At 33.3% G+C, this 18302-nt stretch overlaps 2 protein-coding genes across 6 annotated transcripts; one reads left to right on the forward strand and one right to left on the reverse strand.

The window, feature by feature from the left end:
• Window positions 1–258: 258 nt before the first annotated feature.
• Rplp0-like (ribosomal protein LP0-like) lies at window positions 259–1496 on the forward strand. The gene is made up of 4 exons (XM_072002659.1): window positions 259–512; window positions 638–942; window positions 1014–1250; window positions 1321–1496. Exons 1-4 carry the CDS (start codon window positions 485–487, stop codon window positions 1480–1482), a joined length of 732 nt encoding a protein of 243 aa, XP_071858760.1. The 5' UTR covers window positions 259–484; the 3' UTR covers window positions 1483–1496.
• Window positions 1497–3454: 1958 nt separating this feature from the next.
• On the reverse strand, window positions 3455–18297 carry Lpin (phosphatidate phosphatase LPIN). 5 transcript variants are annotated; one of them, XR_011799757.1, is made up of 12 exons: window positions 15078–15456; window positions 11088–12001; window positions 9810–10802; window positions 9600–9733; window positions 9184–9395; window positions 8814–8993; window positions 8217–8750; window positions 7802–8130; window positions 7196–7699; window positions 6981–7084; window positions 4906–5108; window positions 3455–4813 (listed from the first exon to the last, which is right to left on the reverse strand). XR_011799757.1 is itself a non-coding variant. In XM_072002626.1 (11 exons), exons 2-11 carry the CDS (start codon window positions 11274–11276, stop codon window positions 4958–4960), a joined length of 3330 nt encoding a protein of 1109 aa, XP_071858727.1. In that variant the 5' UTR covers window positions 11277–12001; window positions 18088–18297; the 3' UTR covers window positions 3455–4957. The 5 variants fall into 5 exon arrangements, 3 of the variants coding, with proteins under 3 accessions (XP_071858727.1, XP_071858726.1, XP_071858728.1); XR_011799756.1 differs by having other exon boundaries at window positions 3455–4556; window positions 4667–5108; XM_072002626.1 differs by lacking the exon at window positions 15078–15456 and adding an exon at window positions 18088–18297 and having other exon boundaries at window positions 3455–5108.
• Between the last annotated feature and the right edge of the window lie 5 nt (window positions 18298–18302).

Consider the following 18302-nt stretch of genomic DNA (forward strand, 5'->3'; position numbering starts at 1 on the left):
CCATTCCCGCCTTTTTTCAACTCTATCGACAAACTATTAATTCGCTTGCGTGCATTTGACAAAATCAATTATTTTACATTTTTCTAAATATCTTTGCTATTCCTATGCTTCCTTTAAAATTCTGTTCTAATATATACATAAGTAGGTACACATTTTCAATTGATTAAATTGCATGCATTTACATTAGTATGATATTACCGAATCAGAAACAATTTAACATTCTTCTTTACATTTCAATCAATCGGTTACAATCGTTGTTTCAATTAATTTAAAAGTTATACAATTTTTCTTTTTGCTTGACATATTTCTTTTAAATTTGAATAATGTTAAAAATTCTGTTGGAACTCGCACCGCGTACGTTTATGCGCCATTTTCTTCAAGTACATGTACACTTATCGTAAAGTATGTTCCTGGATCACTAAAGTGTTTCGTAGTTCTATCGACCAATCGTTATCAGTGATTTTTAAAATATCCTTGCAAAAAGATGCCCAAGTCGAAAAGAGATAAGAAAAGTAACGTTACGCTATATTATTCGATAGCTTTTATTTACTGTTTTATTACGAATGCATAATTTTCCCAGACTAACCTAAAAATGCCTCACGTGTCTCCGAGTAATTGATAAATTTGTATTTCACAGTATCTCTTACGAAAACAAATAAGAAAGGCCTTGCTTTGAAACAACAAATTGTGGAGGATGTTAGAAGTTGCGTTGAGAAATATGACAGGATATTTCTTCTATCCGTACATAATATGCGCAATAACAAACTTAAAGATCTACGATCGGAATGGAAAGACAGTCGGTTTTTTTTTGGTAAAAACAAGGTGATAGCGCTAGCTTTCGGTAAATTACCGGAAACCGAAGCTGCAGAAGGTCTTCATAAATTATCATTAGCATTAAGAGGACAATGCGGTCTGCTATTTACAAACAGGAGTAAGAAGGAGGTATATATTTGTCTATTAAAATATTAATATAAAATATTAAGTTTGTATCTATTTGTTTGTATCTTGTTAAGGTATTGGATTGGATGGAAGAATATGAAGAAATAGATTATGCTAGATCTGGATTTATTGCTCAAGAAACTATAATGTTACCTGAAGGGCCAATGCCAGAGTTTTCGCATAGTATAGAACCTCATTTAAGACAATTAGGAATGCCCACAGCTTTACAGAAGGGTGTGGTAACATTAATCAAAGACTATATTGTATGTAAAGAGGGTCAAACGTTAAATCCAGAACAAGCAAGGATTTTGGTAAAGATATTTTTCTATATTTCATGTTACATGTTAAATACAATGAAATAATCGTTTGTTCCTGTTACAGAAATTACTTGATAAACCATTGGCTACCTTTAAATTGATACCGTTAGGTATATTTTCCAAGAAACATGGATATAAACAACTTATATCTCAACATGATGTTAAAGAAAATATGGAGGAACAACAAATGGACATAGAGGAAACAGAAAATATTGATAATACATGAAATATAAAATACAACAGACTAATTTTTATATGTAGGTGCTTTCTTCTACCTTCCTTCCTTCCACACATTTACTCATTTGCATGCACACATACACGTACAAACAACGATATAGAATTGAATTTTTCAACTTACACATTTTGTTAAAAGAAAAAAAAAAGAAAGAAACATATGAACATATCAATTAGACACATATACATTTTTTGAAACAACTGATGTAAATTAGACATAAACATATTTTTAAAACCTCAAAATTATGAAATCTCCTTTTAACTATTGTCTGTTTATTTAAATCACTTAATGAAACAAAATGATGATGCTACCTCTATATTTTTCTATATTTTGGATTGTTGGAATTGTATGGGTAAATCATAAAATCGTTAACCTATGACATAGATATCAAAAACAACAAAATCTGAATTTAATTTATTTTTAATTATCTACCTATATAGACGATTTATTATTGGTGCTCCGAAAATCCTTGTAATAATAATCGTAAGATGACTTTTAATGTAAATTCTGATACTAGAAGTAGTACGATATCGATCGATTCTTCGGATGTATCTGACAATGATGAAATTTTGAAACGTAATAGAAAGGGATTAAAATATCAGGTGTATATCAACAAATTCAATTATTAAATTTAAAAAAATTTATATAATGTATTAATATAGTATTACGGCTAATTACGTTGTTTCGTTACCTATTTCATTATTGATTACAGACTAAAACGCGTTGGCCAAGCAGAACTTCGATAAATGAAATGTAATATGGACATGCAGAATTTCTATCATTGACGACATCCTTCCACTAATATAATTTGGCTGTGAAAAGAATAAACCTATAAAACTTGAATTATTTAACAAAACGATTAGTTTTTTATTACTTTGTTATTTATTTGTTTTAAAAGCTACAAGGTATATATCATTGTTACATATGTATTCATGTTTAGTTGCAGAATACTGAGCAATATCAAATAAATTACATGGAAACTTTGAAATTACATAATACAAGACACATCACAAAACATGTGACAAAATCTACTGAATTTTATAACCTGTTTGAAAGTATTAGATCATTATGTGATGATATTATATTAACTATAACGATAAAAATAACGTAATATGCAAATATATAGCGACATACATTAATATGGTATATATTATAAAACAAGAGATATTTTATCCAATGAGTAGCAGTATCCTATAAAATTTTATTCATTACGTAGAAACATGATCTAGTGTAAAATTGCTTTTATTTTATAAGTATTCGCGTCTAGTTAAGCAATATTCATATTAGTTGCAGGAATAAGCATTCGAAATTTAATTTTGTATTTAAATTATTGCTAGGGAATGCTTTCAATAACTAGTAATTTATGTATATTCATTGAGTACAAATTCAAACATAACTTCTAACTTTTTTTATGTTTATTATAAATATTATGTAATACCTATGAAACATTACTGATATTATGTATACTTATTACAAAAAACATACACACAAGTAATAATAAAATAAAATTGATGGAAAATCATAAATTTAAAATAAAATTTAAATTTATTTGTACTCTAAAAGTAAATGAGCTCAAGAGAAGCAATAAAATAATACCAAAAATTAAATACATTTGACTTCATATATATATATATATCATACCAAAATAATAACATAGTAATAAAATAGTAATAATAATAAACCTAATAACAATCAATATACATTGCTTTGCTATTACAAAGTGATAGCAAACTTATGACAAAGACTTGTAAATGGTACAGAAAAAATATTGTCATTTCCTGTATTACTTTTTTCTTATAGTTCATTCTCCTTTTTTCGTGTTTCCTTCCTTTTTTTTCTGAGAAATAGTTCATAACCATCCAGGAAATGTTTTTGCATTAAATTAAATGTCATTAAAATACAATACTGCACCGTCAAGTAATTTGCATCTACTAACACTATCATTGTGTGGTTAGCGTCAGGATATCGATCTTCTTTACTATAACTTTTTCAAATAATATATCTCTAACGTCATATTCTTAATAGTACACATTTAAAATACGAAATATAGTCTAAACTGAAAATATTTTCGGTTCTATTTTCTTTGGTGGAACGCAATTATATCCTTGCATGTTACTGACAATAGTTAAGAAATATTAAGACCGTCACTTTCTCTCATGTTATTATGGTATTTTCATTAACAGAAAACGGCAATCTATACTACTTTACTAACACCCTTTATACTTAACTATCTTTAGATGATACAGTTTGAAAGACATAGGCATAGAATATGTTGCTATCAAAAAAAGAAGAAACTGAAAACATTTCAACAACATGTTTACGTTATAAAATGAAACTTGTACATAGTTTGAAAAAACAGTAGCTTCGTATATGAAACTATATAGAAACATCAGATAGAAACATTTCTCATTGTTAGTGCAAATAACGAATTCACTTTTCTACACTGTTATCGTCCTGACCTCGTTAGTAAGTTGTTCGAATTATATCACAATGCACAAATGATTACGTTCTAGAATATGGCAATTTCACAGCACATTAATGTAACAGAGATCTCATATAAAAATAAATAAGAATTAATTTAACAAAATGTTCGATAAATATATTAGCTGAAATAATATATAAATATCTAAATAATATTATAATACACTAGATTTTTATATGCTAGAATAGTTACGGTTAAACGTTTCTAAAAGCCAGAAATTTTTTATGAAATTAAACGAGATGTATAGTGCAAAAAATGGTAGCAGAGATACGAATTACGTTATACTGTTTTCTGTTAATAATAAACGGAACTTTCTAGCGTGAGATATTTTATATAAACGCATTAATGAATCATTTTTCACACATGTTTATCAGCATATCGAAATTACTCATAGGTATCATAAATGTTTTCAATTATCGACCAACAACATAATATATATTTAGTGGAATAATCTACGGATTATCTGAAGCACAGCGTGTAAGCGATCTGCTTTGAACTCTTCTTGAAGCGTATTATGACGTGATGAGTCCTTTAATTATGTATATTGAAGCACTCGTATCGTGCTCTCTAAATGATAATTTTGCTATAAATTATATTGAAAATTAATTTAATGTCTTTGATAACTGACAACATAGTCCTATTACACTATGAGAATTGGAATGTGTTTAAATTCAATTGTAAAAGACAGATTACCTTTCTTACACACTGATCCATGTATTATTTATAAATGATGATAAATTACTTTTATATGTATTTAGTGTTCTTTAGAATCTTGCATTCGACAAACAAAACACGACTACTAAGCCTACATCACGGTGTAAATCTACTTCCGAGTCTCATCTATTTGAAAGTCAAGAACACTACGTCTGAATACGTCCTATACCATATGAAATATAAAAGATGATTAATAGAATTGATTATTATCGAATTACAAATAAAATGTATCCATTTCTTCTGCAGAGTAAATTTGTAAAATATTTTCACTTAGGTAATTTGTTTTTGAGCGTAAAGTTCTTCAAGCGATGGTACTTCTGGTATTGGGTCTCGCCAATACGCGAAATTACTAAATTCATCCGCAGCCTCTTCTCGCCATGCTGGGAAAAGATGGTCAACAATAAAGCTCATGTTTGAATATCTGAAAAAATAATATGAATAAATTAAATGTATCGGGTTTATCATAATACTATTATAATACTATTCTGCATGTTTGCTAAAAAAAAAAATCGGGAAACATATAATCTAGGGTAAACGTCAAATGCATCGTTCCATTATAGAAAATAAGCTACTATATGTATCGCATTATTATACATATGCATATAACGAATAAAATTCTGCCGAAACAATTCCATTTCGTCGTGGCCCTAATAATAGTTTCATTTTAGCATAAATATACTTATGTATATGTGTATGTACATATATATTAGAATGGCGCTATATTTAGAAATTAAAAATTAATTTAAGCTTGCTGTTAAGGAAGAACGTATGTAGTATGTTTGCAAGTATTAATATGAACTGCTTGATCACTTGATCAAAGATCTTTTTAAACAATAGCTCTTATGCATATTTTTGTTTTAGTTTTTGAAATTCAAAAGCTCGAAGCTATATGATTAAATTCAGCAATATAGAAACAATTCTCCTGTATCACTCGTTTGTAATGTTAATAAAAAAGCCTAATGTATCGACACAGTTGTCGCGCACAGTTGTATCTACACAGAACTTTGTCGTACATATGAGTAATATGTTCGAAGTACTTGGTTGAATGTTCGTGCATAAACAAAAAGAAAGTAAAAACTAGTTTACCATACACACACTGATAATACATCTAGGATTTTTATTTCGTAAGAGTTTTACGCGCATAAAACATGATTATCGTATATGATTCAAGAGACAATTATTAATGTCAGTGAAAGTTTCATCTCATCTGTGTAACATTTAAGGTGATGAATCTACATTAAGGCAGCTGTGGATGAATGAAAATGGAAATGATAAGAAGCAATCATGTAATAACCAGTGCTTACCCTATAAGAATCATAAGAAGATAGGTAGGAGTTCTTGCACAACCAAATACCTCAAAGCATACTAGCAATGTCAAACTAAAGAAATAAGTTAAATTTCTACTTTTAAGAGAAAATAAATAAAATAAAAAAAAAGGAAATTGCCATTGGAAAAATTTAACTGCGCTTCAACAATTTGTGGTATACATCATTATGAAAGATATATATATATATATATATAAAACTATATATATAACTATTATATCGAGATATATTGTGTAATATGTAAAATATATCTTGATTCACCATAATATGAAATTTCTATGAGACTGCAAATATCACTATATTTGCTGAGGAAATTCCGAGTATAGAATACTATTCCTATTACGAGATAGCAAATCTATATGTATTTAAAAAAAGGACCAATGGCACAAATATATTGTTTTGTATCTAGACCATTATCACGACATTATCAATGGGATTAATAGAAAAAAACAGCTACGGTTGTGCCGCCATCAGTAGGTGTTTCACATGGGCAGTGGCGGGAACAACTCATTGACGATATCGCACTGACATGCGTAACTGCAATCATAGAAATATCCGACCTATCAATATCTCTTTCTCAATAACAAATTTTCCTTTTCTGTAAAATATCTTCTCTTTTTCTTACTAACTGGATGAGATACAAATACCGAATTCTTTTCATATCAAAATTATGAATAATGCTATTTAACAAATTAATCTTTATTCATTTAGGAAAAGCTTAGCGTACATTCGCAATTCCTAAAAGCAACGTATGAAGATGCAACATAATATACGCATTTGTCTTTAGAATAACATGTTCAAATTATTTTGCAATTTTGTATAAAAAAACATAAAAATATTAATTAAATACTGATACGCTAATAAACTGCTTAAAGGATCGATTACATTGAGCACTACATTAGCGTGTCTGTTTAACTACTAATACAATAATGAAAGGATAGAAATTGGCAAAAAAGGCAAATACTTACGAAGATTGGAATGTTTGCGTCAATTCGTGTTTTAATTCGCCTCTATGGTTTATAGTAAATATACGCATAGTTGGAATTCCTACAGCTCGATACGCCCAAACGTCCTAGAAGAAAAAAAAAAAAAGAAACAATCAAAATAATCAAAAAGATATATACTATGTAATAATTCGGTAGAATATTTTGGGAAGCTACTGTAAATTAAAAGAAATATTTACATTAATTCGATTTCCGTAACCAGCATAAAATGGCTTCGAACCTTCTGGGAATAAAGCTTGAATATCACTAAGACAGGATATCTTAAATTCTTCAGGTTTTCTCTCTATAACTTCACGATGGAATGCTGAAATTAAGCTCGTTGGATTTAAAAGCAATGGCCCTTCAGGGAGTGATAAATCTCCTTGTCTAATGCTTTTCAAATATTCTCTCGTAACTTTGGCTTGTCCAATGGCCCTTGCAGAAAGATACAGCAATTTGTAACCATTATTTTTAATTTTTGTAAATAACTGAGCAACACCAGATTGAGCCCAATCTTTGCCAACAATTGGCAGAATGTGACCTAGTACATCAGATTTTGTAATAGTTCCATCTATATCGGAGATAACAATTTTATCATCCCATCTCCACTTGTAAATATGACATTTACAACGTGTTGTGCCCTGATAAGCTGTAGTTACACTAAAAACTACTTCGTTAGCTCCATCTTTCAAATTAAGACTTGCCTGTAACAAGATAACAAACTCAGCATTGATACACACACACACAAAGTATAAGAATTCGAAAATTTTGTCTGTGTTAGAATGTTGTAAAAATCTTTTACATACTATCTGTGCTGATGACAATCTCAAAGTTTTACGATATTTCTCAGTAGATTCATAGTACGATCTTCTCTCTTTAGGTATTTTGACTCCTTGTGACTGGTTTTGATTACTATCAGAATCTTCGCTACCGCTATAACCTTCACCCTCTCTGTCGCGATTTTTCTCAATCTTGGCGATATCTTCCGTTAATTTTGCAGATTGCTCTACCGTTTCCGTCACCGTCGTTATAGAATCTACATTCTGGTCAATCTTTAATTCCCTACTTGCAGTTTCATCAACTGGAGTATTTTCTTTGGTTTCCATCTGTTCCGATTGTACAACGACTCCATCAGCTACAATACGCAGGAGAAGATAATTTAGATTATTTTACATATCACTTGAAAAATGCTGAATAAAATTAAACGGGAAACCATCTTACTTTGACTAAGGTCTTGAGACTTTTTGGTTGGTTGTGCAGAACGTCTCCATGAAAACCACGAACTATAACCACTACGGCTTTCGGGTTTGTCACTGCTTTCTTGTTTTTTCTCTTCGTGCATTGGTAACGACATACATTGAGCATATAAATTTTCTATTGTACTTTGTGGTAAATGTCTTTGGAATACAGCGTAAGTCATTACAATCGGGCAAGCGGCCGCCCAATTATAGAATTTTCCATTAATTTTTACAACTAAATTTGGATTTTCATATAATTTTGGATCTGAACAGATATCTTCGAAATGGAGCAAATTTTGATGGAAAACTTCTTTGGATGGGCCAGTTTCAGAATCTAAACCACCGCATAAGGATAAACTAATATTCATACTGCCGTCAAATATAGAATGTTTTGGTTCCTCGAAGTCACTATCCAATGACTTTGGTCCACCGATAGCTCCTTCGACGCTGTTAGGGCTTTGTGGCAAGCTTGGTCCATTGCCTGATTCTGTATCTTCTTCGTCTACTCCTTTCCCATCTACAAACATGATAATTAGAGTAATTACACATTTTATACAATTTATCAAAACAAATTGTTTACTTTTAACCGCTGCTTGGGCTCTGTGAGAGGAAGGAAAATAGAGAGCTGCAACTTCCGGGTCCAGTTCGTCAGCGTTAAGATCACTAAGATAAATCCCTTCTGACTCTGGATTACGTCTTACACGAGAAGTTTTCCGCATAAACGACAACATACCACTGAGCATAGATCGGTGTGCTTCCACTGTTATCGAAACAATGGTTGATTAGTCTAAAGTGTATAAAATTATATTTATATATAAAGACACGTTTTAAAAGATAAGATCAGTCTATTAACTGATCAAGCAAAATATAATATTTCATGCTTTTTATTTTTACGATTTTTATCTTTACGTTTCGATATTTTTTGTCTTTTTTCTGTTAATTGTACTAACTACTATTCGGTTGATTAACAGCATTTGATGAACTCAATGAACTTCTGTGAGGTGCGTGTGTGGATTCTGGAGGCAAACTGGGCAATTCACCCCATCTCCAACTCTGTTGATGACTTTTATCTTCTTCTCTTTCAGCATCTTCTTGCGTTATTTTACGCATTTCAAACTCTGTGTCAGACTGAACAGGTGAACATGGCCTGGAATCCTGATTCCTATTAAATATGATGACAATAAAAGGGTAAACAAATTAATTTTACATGTAAATAGTCATTATACATACACCTTTCTCATAATTTCTATAATATTATATATAATTATATATACATATATGTACAATCATATATAACTTTAACATTTATACATACTCGTAGGCACAATAATACAATAATACACAATCTATTCAATGGCAAACTTACTTTGTAATTTCAGTATCACTGAAGAAATGGAAGTCTGTTTCGGGACGTTTATCTGTTGTTTCCTGAGATGAAACTATAGGTTCATCTTTTCTCCCTAATTCTACAGCTGGATTTGAATCCTTCAATATCTTTAACTGATACACATGTCAAAATAAGCAATACTAAATCAATAGATGAGTAATTAATTTGAAATGCAAGTATTAAACTTACAGATTCGGTAAGAATTTCATCCGGAATAGACGCGTCGTTCTCGCTTATTTCCGTCTGGCTACTACTACCATTGCTAGTCTTTCTCTGAGATCCTTTTTTTTTCAAAATGCTTTTCCTCTTCCGTTTCTTCTTACTTGCATTGGTATTGCTTTTGTTTTCTTCGACACTCGCGTCCTTTGAATTTTTTTTACTCATGGACACGTTCGATTCGTCACTCGATTTTTCTCTACTACCGCTACTTTGCACATCCTCCGTAATTGGTCTAAAATCATTCTTCACAACGCTAATTTTACGAATTCTTTCGGACGAAGTTACAGCTACAAAAGATTTAGGAGCGGACGCAGTTGTACACATTTCATCATCATTAATACCATCCATGTTAAAAATTTCTTCCTCGCCTTTTAAGGAATCTCGTGTTTCTCCTTTTTCTTCTTTCCAGTCGCTTAATAGAGCTTTCTCAAACTTTTGTCTCTGTTCTATAGGGAGTTCTGGGAAATTTTCTTTGAACAATCTTTCTTTATCTTCGCTTTTTAAAGCAGAATATTGTTTGCAAATTAGTTGTTGCTTTTGGACTGCAGAGATATCACCAAAATTATCCTTGAGTATTTCTTCTCTCTCTTCTGAAGTTAAAGCAGCAATTTGAAGCCACTTTGCACGGTGTTCCAATGGGAGATCAGAGAATTGTTCGATTAAGAATTTTTCTCTTTCATCCGGAGGCAAAGCTGACATTTGCTCCCATTTCTCTCTTTCAGTAGACAAGATAGATTCTATAAGGATTTTATCTGTTTGCTCTGGAGGAAGATCAGAAAGAATATTAAATCTAGACGATGGGAAACAATTGTCTTCAGGGATAGGGGAACAAGCCAAATGAGGTGGAATTTCAGCGTCAGTCGGTGAACCATGAGAACTAACTTCCTCGACGAAAAAAGCTTCCCCAGAATCTCCTAATTTCATATGGATTTGTCTAGGTTCTCCATCTATTTCTATATCCACCTGTTAACAGAATATGAAAAATAAATTATTTTTTCTCTGTGGTTGCTCTTACATATCCTGAGCATTTGAATTGGCAAATAAAATTTACAAAAACTACTCAGTATTATTTAAAACACTACAAAGGTAAGATTTGAATATATAACAAACAAAATACGAGACACGATGTTATAACAAAGATTTCAGAAGTTTCTAAAAAATTATCTTTGAAAAATATTTGAATCGACATGAGATAAAAACGATAAAAGATACGAGATAAATATGAAACAAAAACTATGAGAAGCTTACTATTTTTTCTCTGGAACGAAGTACTCCGAGCTTTCCAAAGCGAACGTGAAAAGGTGAGCAAGTAAAGGATCCATCCGGTTGTTCAACAACGATGACATCGATAGCACCGGTCAGCGTTGCTGCATTGATCTCATTGTAGAAAACGCGAAAGTTACTTATGAACTTGCCAATGTAGTTCATACTGTACATTGTACACTAACGTATAGTCTCAAACCACTCTAAAAATGTATTTCCGTTAGGATATTTCACCGCGTTGCAGTGATGCGTGTGTGACAAGATACTTGAAAGTTGCCGCGACACTGAACACCCGTATCTGTTTAAAGGTCTTTCGAGAAGAAAGACATTGTGTCCGGAAATATCGGATTTAAGGAACGACTTAACCACATCGAGACATTGTTTTTCAATGGCAACCGTAAAATTGAGAAAATTCGCTGTTTCTTGCTCGAGCGAGTCGAAAACTGCAACCGAATCGCCTTTCAATCAAATGAAACAATTTTCAACGACTCACAGAATACAACCGTCGCTGTTACGAGTTACAAGACAGTCGAGAACTGTCAAAAATTTGTAGCCGGGCAAATACTTCGATTACAAATTTATGGTCAGTTTATCGTGGAAGTTACGCATCGAAATTAACGACTAGACGAATACACGTTGAAAATTAGAAAATTGTTCGTCTATTCAACAGAATACGCTTTCGTAATTCGGCTAAAACTTGAATTCTTTGTTCTTGAGAATACTTCAGTAAGGAACTCAGCCGACTACCAGCAGACGGTAGCCCAAATTGACGTTAGAACAGGTCACGTGTCCAGACCTGGCCAATCCAGGTTCCGATACACATCGGTCAATAAGACTCAACGTCACGTGACCTCCTGGGAATCACGATGTACCGCGTCCTTTAAATGCTTTTACTAGATCTGAAAGCACAAAGACACAACATACGATTACGAATTTAATTATATCTAGGTACATTCTCTTTGAATTAAGTTTTGAAGGAGACTAGCGTAGCGTTACGTTTATTTTTGTCGAATCGGTTTATCGTTACCCTCGAAACATTGATCGTCGAAGCTTTGTTAAGCATTGATTATACGTTTTCATTTAAACAATGAGAGTATTTTAAACATTGAACTTTGCTCGAATAAAAATTTGCGATACACGTGTAAATTTAACATTTTAACGCATATATACTAGTCATTTTGCGTAACATTGTTAAGTAAGATTGCATTATGTTTTAAACGTGGTTAGGTGATCTCGAAGAGTGAATGTAATAATCGAACATCGGTTTAGCCGAGATCCTCCAACCATTCGATCATTCGATCTTTTGGAAAATTACTAATTTTCTCTTGTTCTTCTTCTTCTTCTTTCTAGGAACTTTTGCAATTAGATTGCTTTCATATGCTCTTTTGCTTTAGAAATGGCTCGTAAGAACTTTGTATTTTGATCATATATACAGATCTATATATGATAATCTCTTGCGTAATCAAATTTCCATTTGCCACCACCATTTTAATACGTTTGCTAAATATCAGGAATTCGTAATTGGACAAATTTCAAGAAATTCAATATTCTACCGAATGCTATTAATATAACACATATCCTTCCGAAATTGTTAGAAATTTCGCCGCGTGACGTCTCTCTCATCTGCTGTCTCGTTGACATTCAAATGACGCAGATAAATATTGTTATAACGGTTAATACTACATACAGATTACACTAAAGCAGAATGTATAACAGAATGTAAACAGAATGCAGTACTTTGAATTTGTCCGGTTATGACCCGATGCAGACGAACTATTTTTATTCACGTGATATTGCTGCGATCGTATGTCTGTCTCCGTTGTTCTTAACTGAGGAAGCGGTTAAAAACTGTGGATATGTCGCTCGTTTGCATCGGGCCTAAAGTGTTAAAGAAAGAAGCAACAACAGCGACTGTTTCCAACACAAAATAATCTTGCTCTTTGTGTAAATCATTCTGACGAACAATTTTCTCGAACGTACATTGTAACTTGGTTAAGTTCACGGTCGGGAATCACGAGCTAGTGGCTACATAATCGCGTTACATCTGATACGTTTACGAGTTCCTTGGCATTCGGCGACTCGCCAAAATCGAAAGACATTCGAGCCAAAGCAGAACACGTTCTTTCAGAGTATTTATCATTTCTCACTCGTTCGTTACTGTGGAGCTGTACTAGTCAGCCTCTCTTCTTTTTTTACCTAAGACATTCTTTTCTTACTTTCTTTCTTTTATCCTTTTCTCATTTTTCTGTCTTTCTTTTTTTACACTGTATAATCGCGTGACTTTCAAGCTGCGTTTTCAAGAATGATACTGTTCTAGTTATTCCGGTTCGAAACTTATCTGAATGGCAGGCTTGTGCAACTGCGTGGCTCCATCGAAAGTAATCATGAAAAGAAGCGAAAAGAAAAATATAACAAGAAAAAACAACGGGTGAGGGTTTACGATCACTATGCTACGCATACGCGCAATCTCTGCTCACTACGGTGATACACACATTTACGCAATATCAGCTGTTTTAAATATGGTATAGAAGTAACGAGCGAAAGCATAGCGTTGGCAAATGCAATTATTTTAACCCTTTCACAATTCCGATCGCTGATTCAAATTTCCAAAAAAAAAAAAAAAAAAAAAAAAAGGAGAATCGACGAGTTCCAAACACGTGGAAGCGTTTAGATTTCGTAATTATCGTGGAATTTTTTGTTCGGGATAAATAAATGACTCACCGCTGTTTCTCTATCTATCATATAGATTCTTACGTTTTTACTTTCTCAGGTAAGATTTTTCGAAATGATTAATCGAAGGTTGTCGATTCGAGAATGACTTGCTCGTTCTTCAAGATTTTTACCGGAAATAACTTTAATCAACTTTAATGGATTTCACGCGTTAAGGCTGCGGAAATGCGTGTTGTTTCACTTCGAATCTCTCTCCTTGTTTCCGGTTTTCTCGGAACTATAATTATGTTATTGTCACGTCGTGATCGATAGACGCGTCTACGCGAACCTAATTTTGGTCTCGAAGTGGCTTGTTTTCTATTCGTTGCTTTCCTTCTCTTTGTTTTTTCCGACCTTATTATTCTTCCTGTTTCCCGTTAAATAAACCAAAGGAGCACTAGAATGCAGGCAGCGGTAGATACAATAACAGTAGACTGGCATTGCTATGACAAACGATTAAAATTTCGAAGATAAAATATCGGAATCTCCTACCTCCATGTTTGGTCTCTATCTACAGACTAATTTATTGCCCATTCTTCGACACTATGCTTCACGTATGGAACAAAAATTTGTCTTTTCAAGCCGATCATTGGCGAAATATTTTTTGCGTCTTTTTATCGATGTCCCTAACTCCTTCCCGAAAAATTCGAACGGAAGAGAACGATTAGAATTAAAGGGAAATGGTTCGAAGGAAAACTGTAGCAAGGCTATAATGAGTCTCGCGAGAGGAAAAGCACACGCTTTAAACCTTGAGCTTTGATCATTCTACCGCTTTCGACAAAAATAAGCACGATCGAACCTGAGAAAATACGTGTGACAAGTTCGAGGAAACCAGTGCCAAATGACAAAAGCGAAGATAGACAACCGAATTATGCAATTAGCTTTCCTTCCTCAGCAGCCATTTGTAAACCAACATTCGCTTTCGTTTTATAGATCGAGATACCAACAATCTTGAAATGTTGACAAAAATTTTACATATTATGCTTCATATCGTTATATTTCTTATCACATAGCGTATCCACGCACAGTTCTACACAGCCGAGCGCCTCGTTTCATTCATACATAACTACATACATACATACATATATATACATGCATATGTATACACTGTATTACGTACAGTCTTTCGCACGGCCATTTCACGGTCAGGAAAATATTAGAAAGGAAACTATCGTATCAAATTAAATGGAAATAATAATTTTTTGTTGCAATCGTTAAGATAGGGACGTATCTCGTTCACGGTATATCCTTTTCCTTTCACCTTACCTATTCGAAGATACGGTCCGTGATTTCGTTGTAGTGGTAGAAAGCTTGAGAAATTCGCCAAGTGTGGTACACTCGTCGTGATCGTGTACTTTGTACTAGCAAACGTTGAAAACTCTTGGAAAAAGTCAATGTAAGGAAGAATCGCGTTGATAACAGTCCCAACGTGCTATTCGATTTCTTCGAACGTATCCTATCGTATTAGCACGTGTATACTTTCAAAAAATATTCGAGAAATAAAGGAAACTGGCTTTACTGACGCAAGAAAAACAAAGTGTAAACTACTTCGTGCGAGCATTCGAGTCAAACTGAGTCAGCGACCGGAGAATCTTGACTCTCGATACTGCGCTTACGTTCTATCATGACCACGCGCGATCGCTTGGCAAATATATGTATATACACCGTGCCGCTCGTATACATATGCACATGTATAAATGTATGTTGTAAACACGCACACACGTGTCCATAGCATGCTGAACGCAGACGTGGGTAACGTAAACACAATCCTTGTCAAGGCAGAGAAAACACGCGAGACTCGTGTTTTCGCCACTGAAAAACTTCTGATTGGTCGGATCAACGGTCGAGCCTTCTTTTGCCTTCGTATGAGAATGGAAGGAAACAAAACACATCGTTCGATTGTTGACCTAAATTTTCTGTGCTCCTACGTTTACGTAATCAACTACACCATCTCATCGCGATGCGTTTCTTCGCAACGATGCTAAACTATATGCGTCCATAGAAAGATCATTTTTTTGTCTTTCATCGATGCCTCCGATAAAATTTTTCTCATCCTTAATCTCTTCTGAATTCGTCGGAAATTTACATAAAAAATCATTTGTTTTCTCAAAAGTACGAGTAGACTCCGTTCTCACGTGTATTCATATGTACATGTACACATTTCGCTGCATGTTGCTGGCAATAATTCCTACAGCATCGATGAGATCGCGTTAAGGTGAGTAACCTTGTTCGAAATCAATCGCTGGTATCATACTAGAAACTAAATATGCGTATGGTGCCATATGAATGTATACATATATATATATACATATATATACGTATGTAGCTACATACTGTCGAAGAAACGAGCGGCGAATGAATGACAACAAACAAAAAGCAAGTAGGAAGATATCGCGTTAGTACGAAGGTCGAAAAAAACAACCTTGATTGGCAAATAACAATCCTCCGACAGAGAAAATGGGCTGCGGTTGTTTACGTAATATTGCGCAACATTGTTGTTCGTTCGGTTATTTACCATCTAGCGCGGGTATAGTTGGCCCGATGCACGACACGTGTATGATCGCGCAAAGTTGTACTGAAAAACAAATCAATTTCGCAATCAAACGACAATACACCAAACGATTATAACGCCTAACGTTCACTAATCCGAACTTCCCTATCGGTTTACCCAGTATTCCCAACTACTATATATCGTATGTATTGTATTGTATAAATAGGAGTAGGTTAGAGAACAATTGTATGGACGATGACGACAAATAAAGCTTAATAATGTAAAACGTCAAGAAAATAATGTTCATTGTAAATAGGCTAAACGAATCGAACAAAATCAGCATGAAATCGCTTTTGTAAGATTACTTGTTTTTAACAACAACATCGCCTCGTAATCTCTCCTTCGCAATGAAGACGCTATGAATCGATAACTTTCGAGTTATTGCATGATATCACAACTTGGTTTAATCAGTGCGCGCAAGCGCTTTGTGTATCATGAATTTTTCGTTTGGTAAGTGATCGTAACAGATTTTCGGACAAATCCTTTAAAGCTGTTTCAACATTATTGATTACTGATTATAGATTCTACACGAAATAGTCACTGTCAAGATAACTGTCGAAAATGTTACATTTGTCAAACGTATATACATACATATACTGCTTTGTTGTTGTAAACATGCCTATCATCAGTCGCGTTTGTTCTTGAGCGTTTACTTGTTTGCAAAATACAAATAAGAGCGTAATATGTACAAACCAAATATTTAATTATTTTAATAATTGGATTCCAATTCATTACGCATCACTTTTTTAATCGTCTGTCTTTTGCGTCGCAAAGACCGGTACGAAGTGTAAAAACTCCTATACCTTTAACTTTATTTTAAAGAAAGTAAAGAGTAACACTTTCAAACAGAAGATAAAAATACCTCAGTACAGTCTCATGGTATAGTTATTCAAACTATTAAATGTATATAATTACAGTTAAAGTTTTAAAGACGTCAAGCAAATCGATGAAACATGAATCGGTTGATGCAGTTGGTTCGATACAGACATATGTCATATAAATGCTAAACGTTGATTGATTTCGTGAGGGCACCACATACCAAACGATATTTATTTGCGTCGATAATATCGATGAATCGTTGCATTCGTCTCGACGTCTCGACTAGGTTCGAGTCCATGCTATTCTTCGAGAATAGGTTTTGTTTGTCGAATTCAACTCGATAACGATTTTTTTAAAATTCATGACTCGTAGATAACAATGCTATTCGAGATTACAAAATGTTTGCTTGTGAAATATATCGATTCGTAACACATCGGGGAAATAACAGACTTTCGATAATTTTTCGAAAGCGAACGATGCCGAAGTAAGAAAGGAATTAATTTTTTCAATTAAAGCAACGTTCTTTTACTGTGGCGTGACAGTTGTTTTTGCTTTATTTGCCAAACAGGAGAAAATAATGCAGGTATGTGTAAGGAAAAGAAAAAAAAAATTACAGAGAAGGGAAACATATCGGAAGTATTTTACTGTTTTCGATTGGCCAACTATTGCCTTTCGTATCGAAACATATCGTTGAAAGCCGAATGGATTCATCGACGATCCCGATGTTCGTCAAATTTTTCAGATCGTAGGTATATTTATGTTATTAGTCGTTATTATTTAAAATTATATAGTTTAGAATTTCGATCATTTTTTCGTTATGCTGCGAATAGAAGCGAAAGCTAGATTCTAAAGACAAAATCAAGATCCAAGATCAGCCATTATGATGATAGCAAAATAAGTACATACCTGCGTATTTACACTTCGAAAACTAAACGAAGAAGGAAGAGTTTGGTCAACAGTTTATTTGCTTCCCAAATGATGCCTCTTTCAGCTTTCCATATATTTACGATATTTCGCAAATACTTCTTCTACTTCCTTTGTGCCTCGAAGGAAATCGAAAATAGCTTCATGATGGAATCGTGATCATCCTCGTTTCATTTCGAGAATTCGATCTCGCGTGG

This window comes from Bombus fervidus, chromosome 4 (genome assembly GCF_041682495.2).
Source record: "Bombus fervidus isolate BK054 chromosome 4, iyBomFerv1, whole genome shotgun sequence".
Taxonomy (NCBI): Eukaryota; Metazoa; Arthropoda; class Insecta; order Hymenoptera; family Apidae; genus Bombus; species Bombus fervidus.

Coding starts and splice junctions, on each gene's coding strand:
- Rplp0-like (XM_072002659.1), top strand. CDS start 485: ATGCCCAAGTCGAAAAGAGATAAGAAAA. Junction 513..637: donor GTCGAAAAGAGATAAGAAAA/GTAACGTTACGC, acceptor TGTATTTCACAG/TATCTCTTACGAAAACAAAT. Junction 1,251..1,320: donor CAGAACAAGCAAGGATTTTG/GTAAAGATATTT, acceptor TTCCTGTTACAG/AAATTACTTGATAAACCATT.
- Lpin (XM_072002626.1), bottom strand. CDS start 11,276: ATGTACAGTATGAACTACATTGGCAAGTTCATAAGTAACTTTCGCGTT. Junction 8,994..9,183: donor TGTTAATCAACCGAATAGTA/GTTAGTACAATT, acceptor TTTCGATAACAG/TGGAAGCACACCGATCTATG. Junction 5,109..6,980: donor ACGCAAACATTCCAATCTTC/GTAAGTATTTGC, acceptor TTATTTTTTCAG/ATATTCAAACATGAGCTTTA.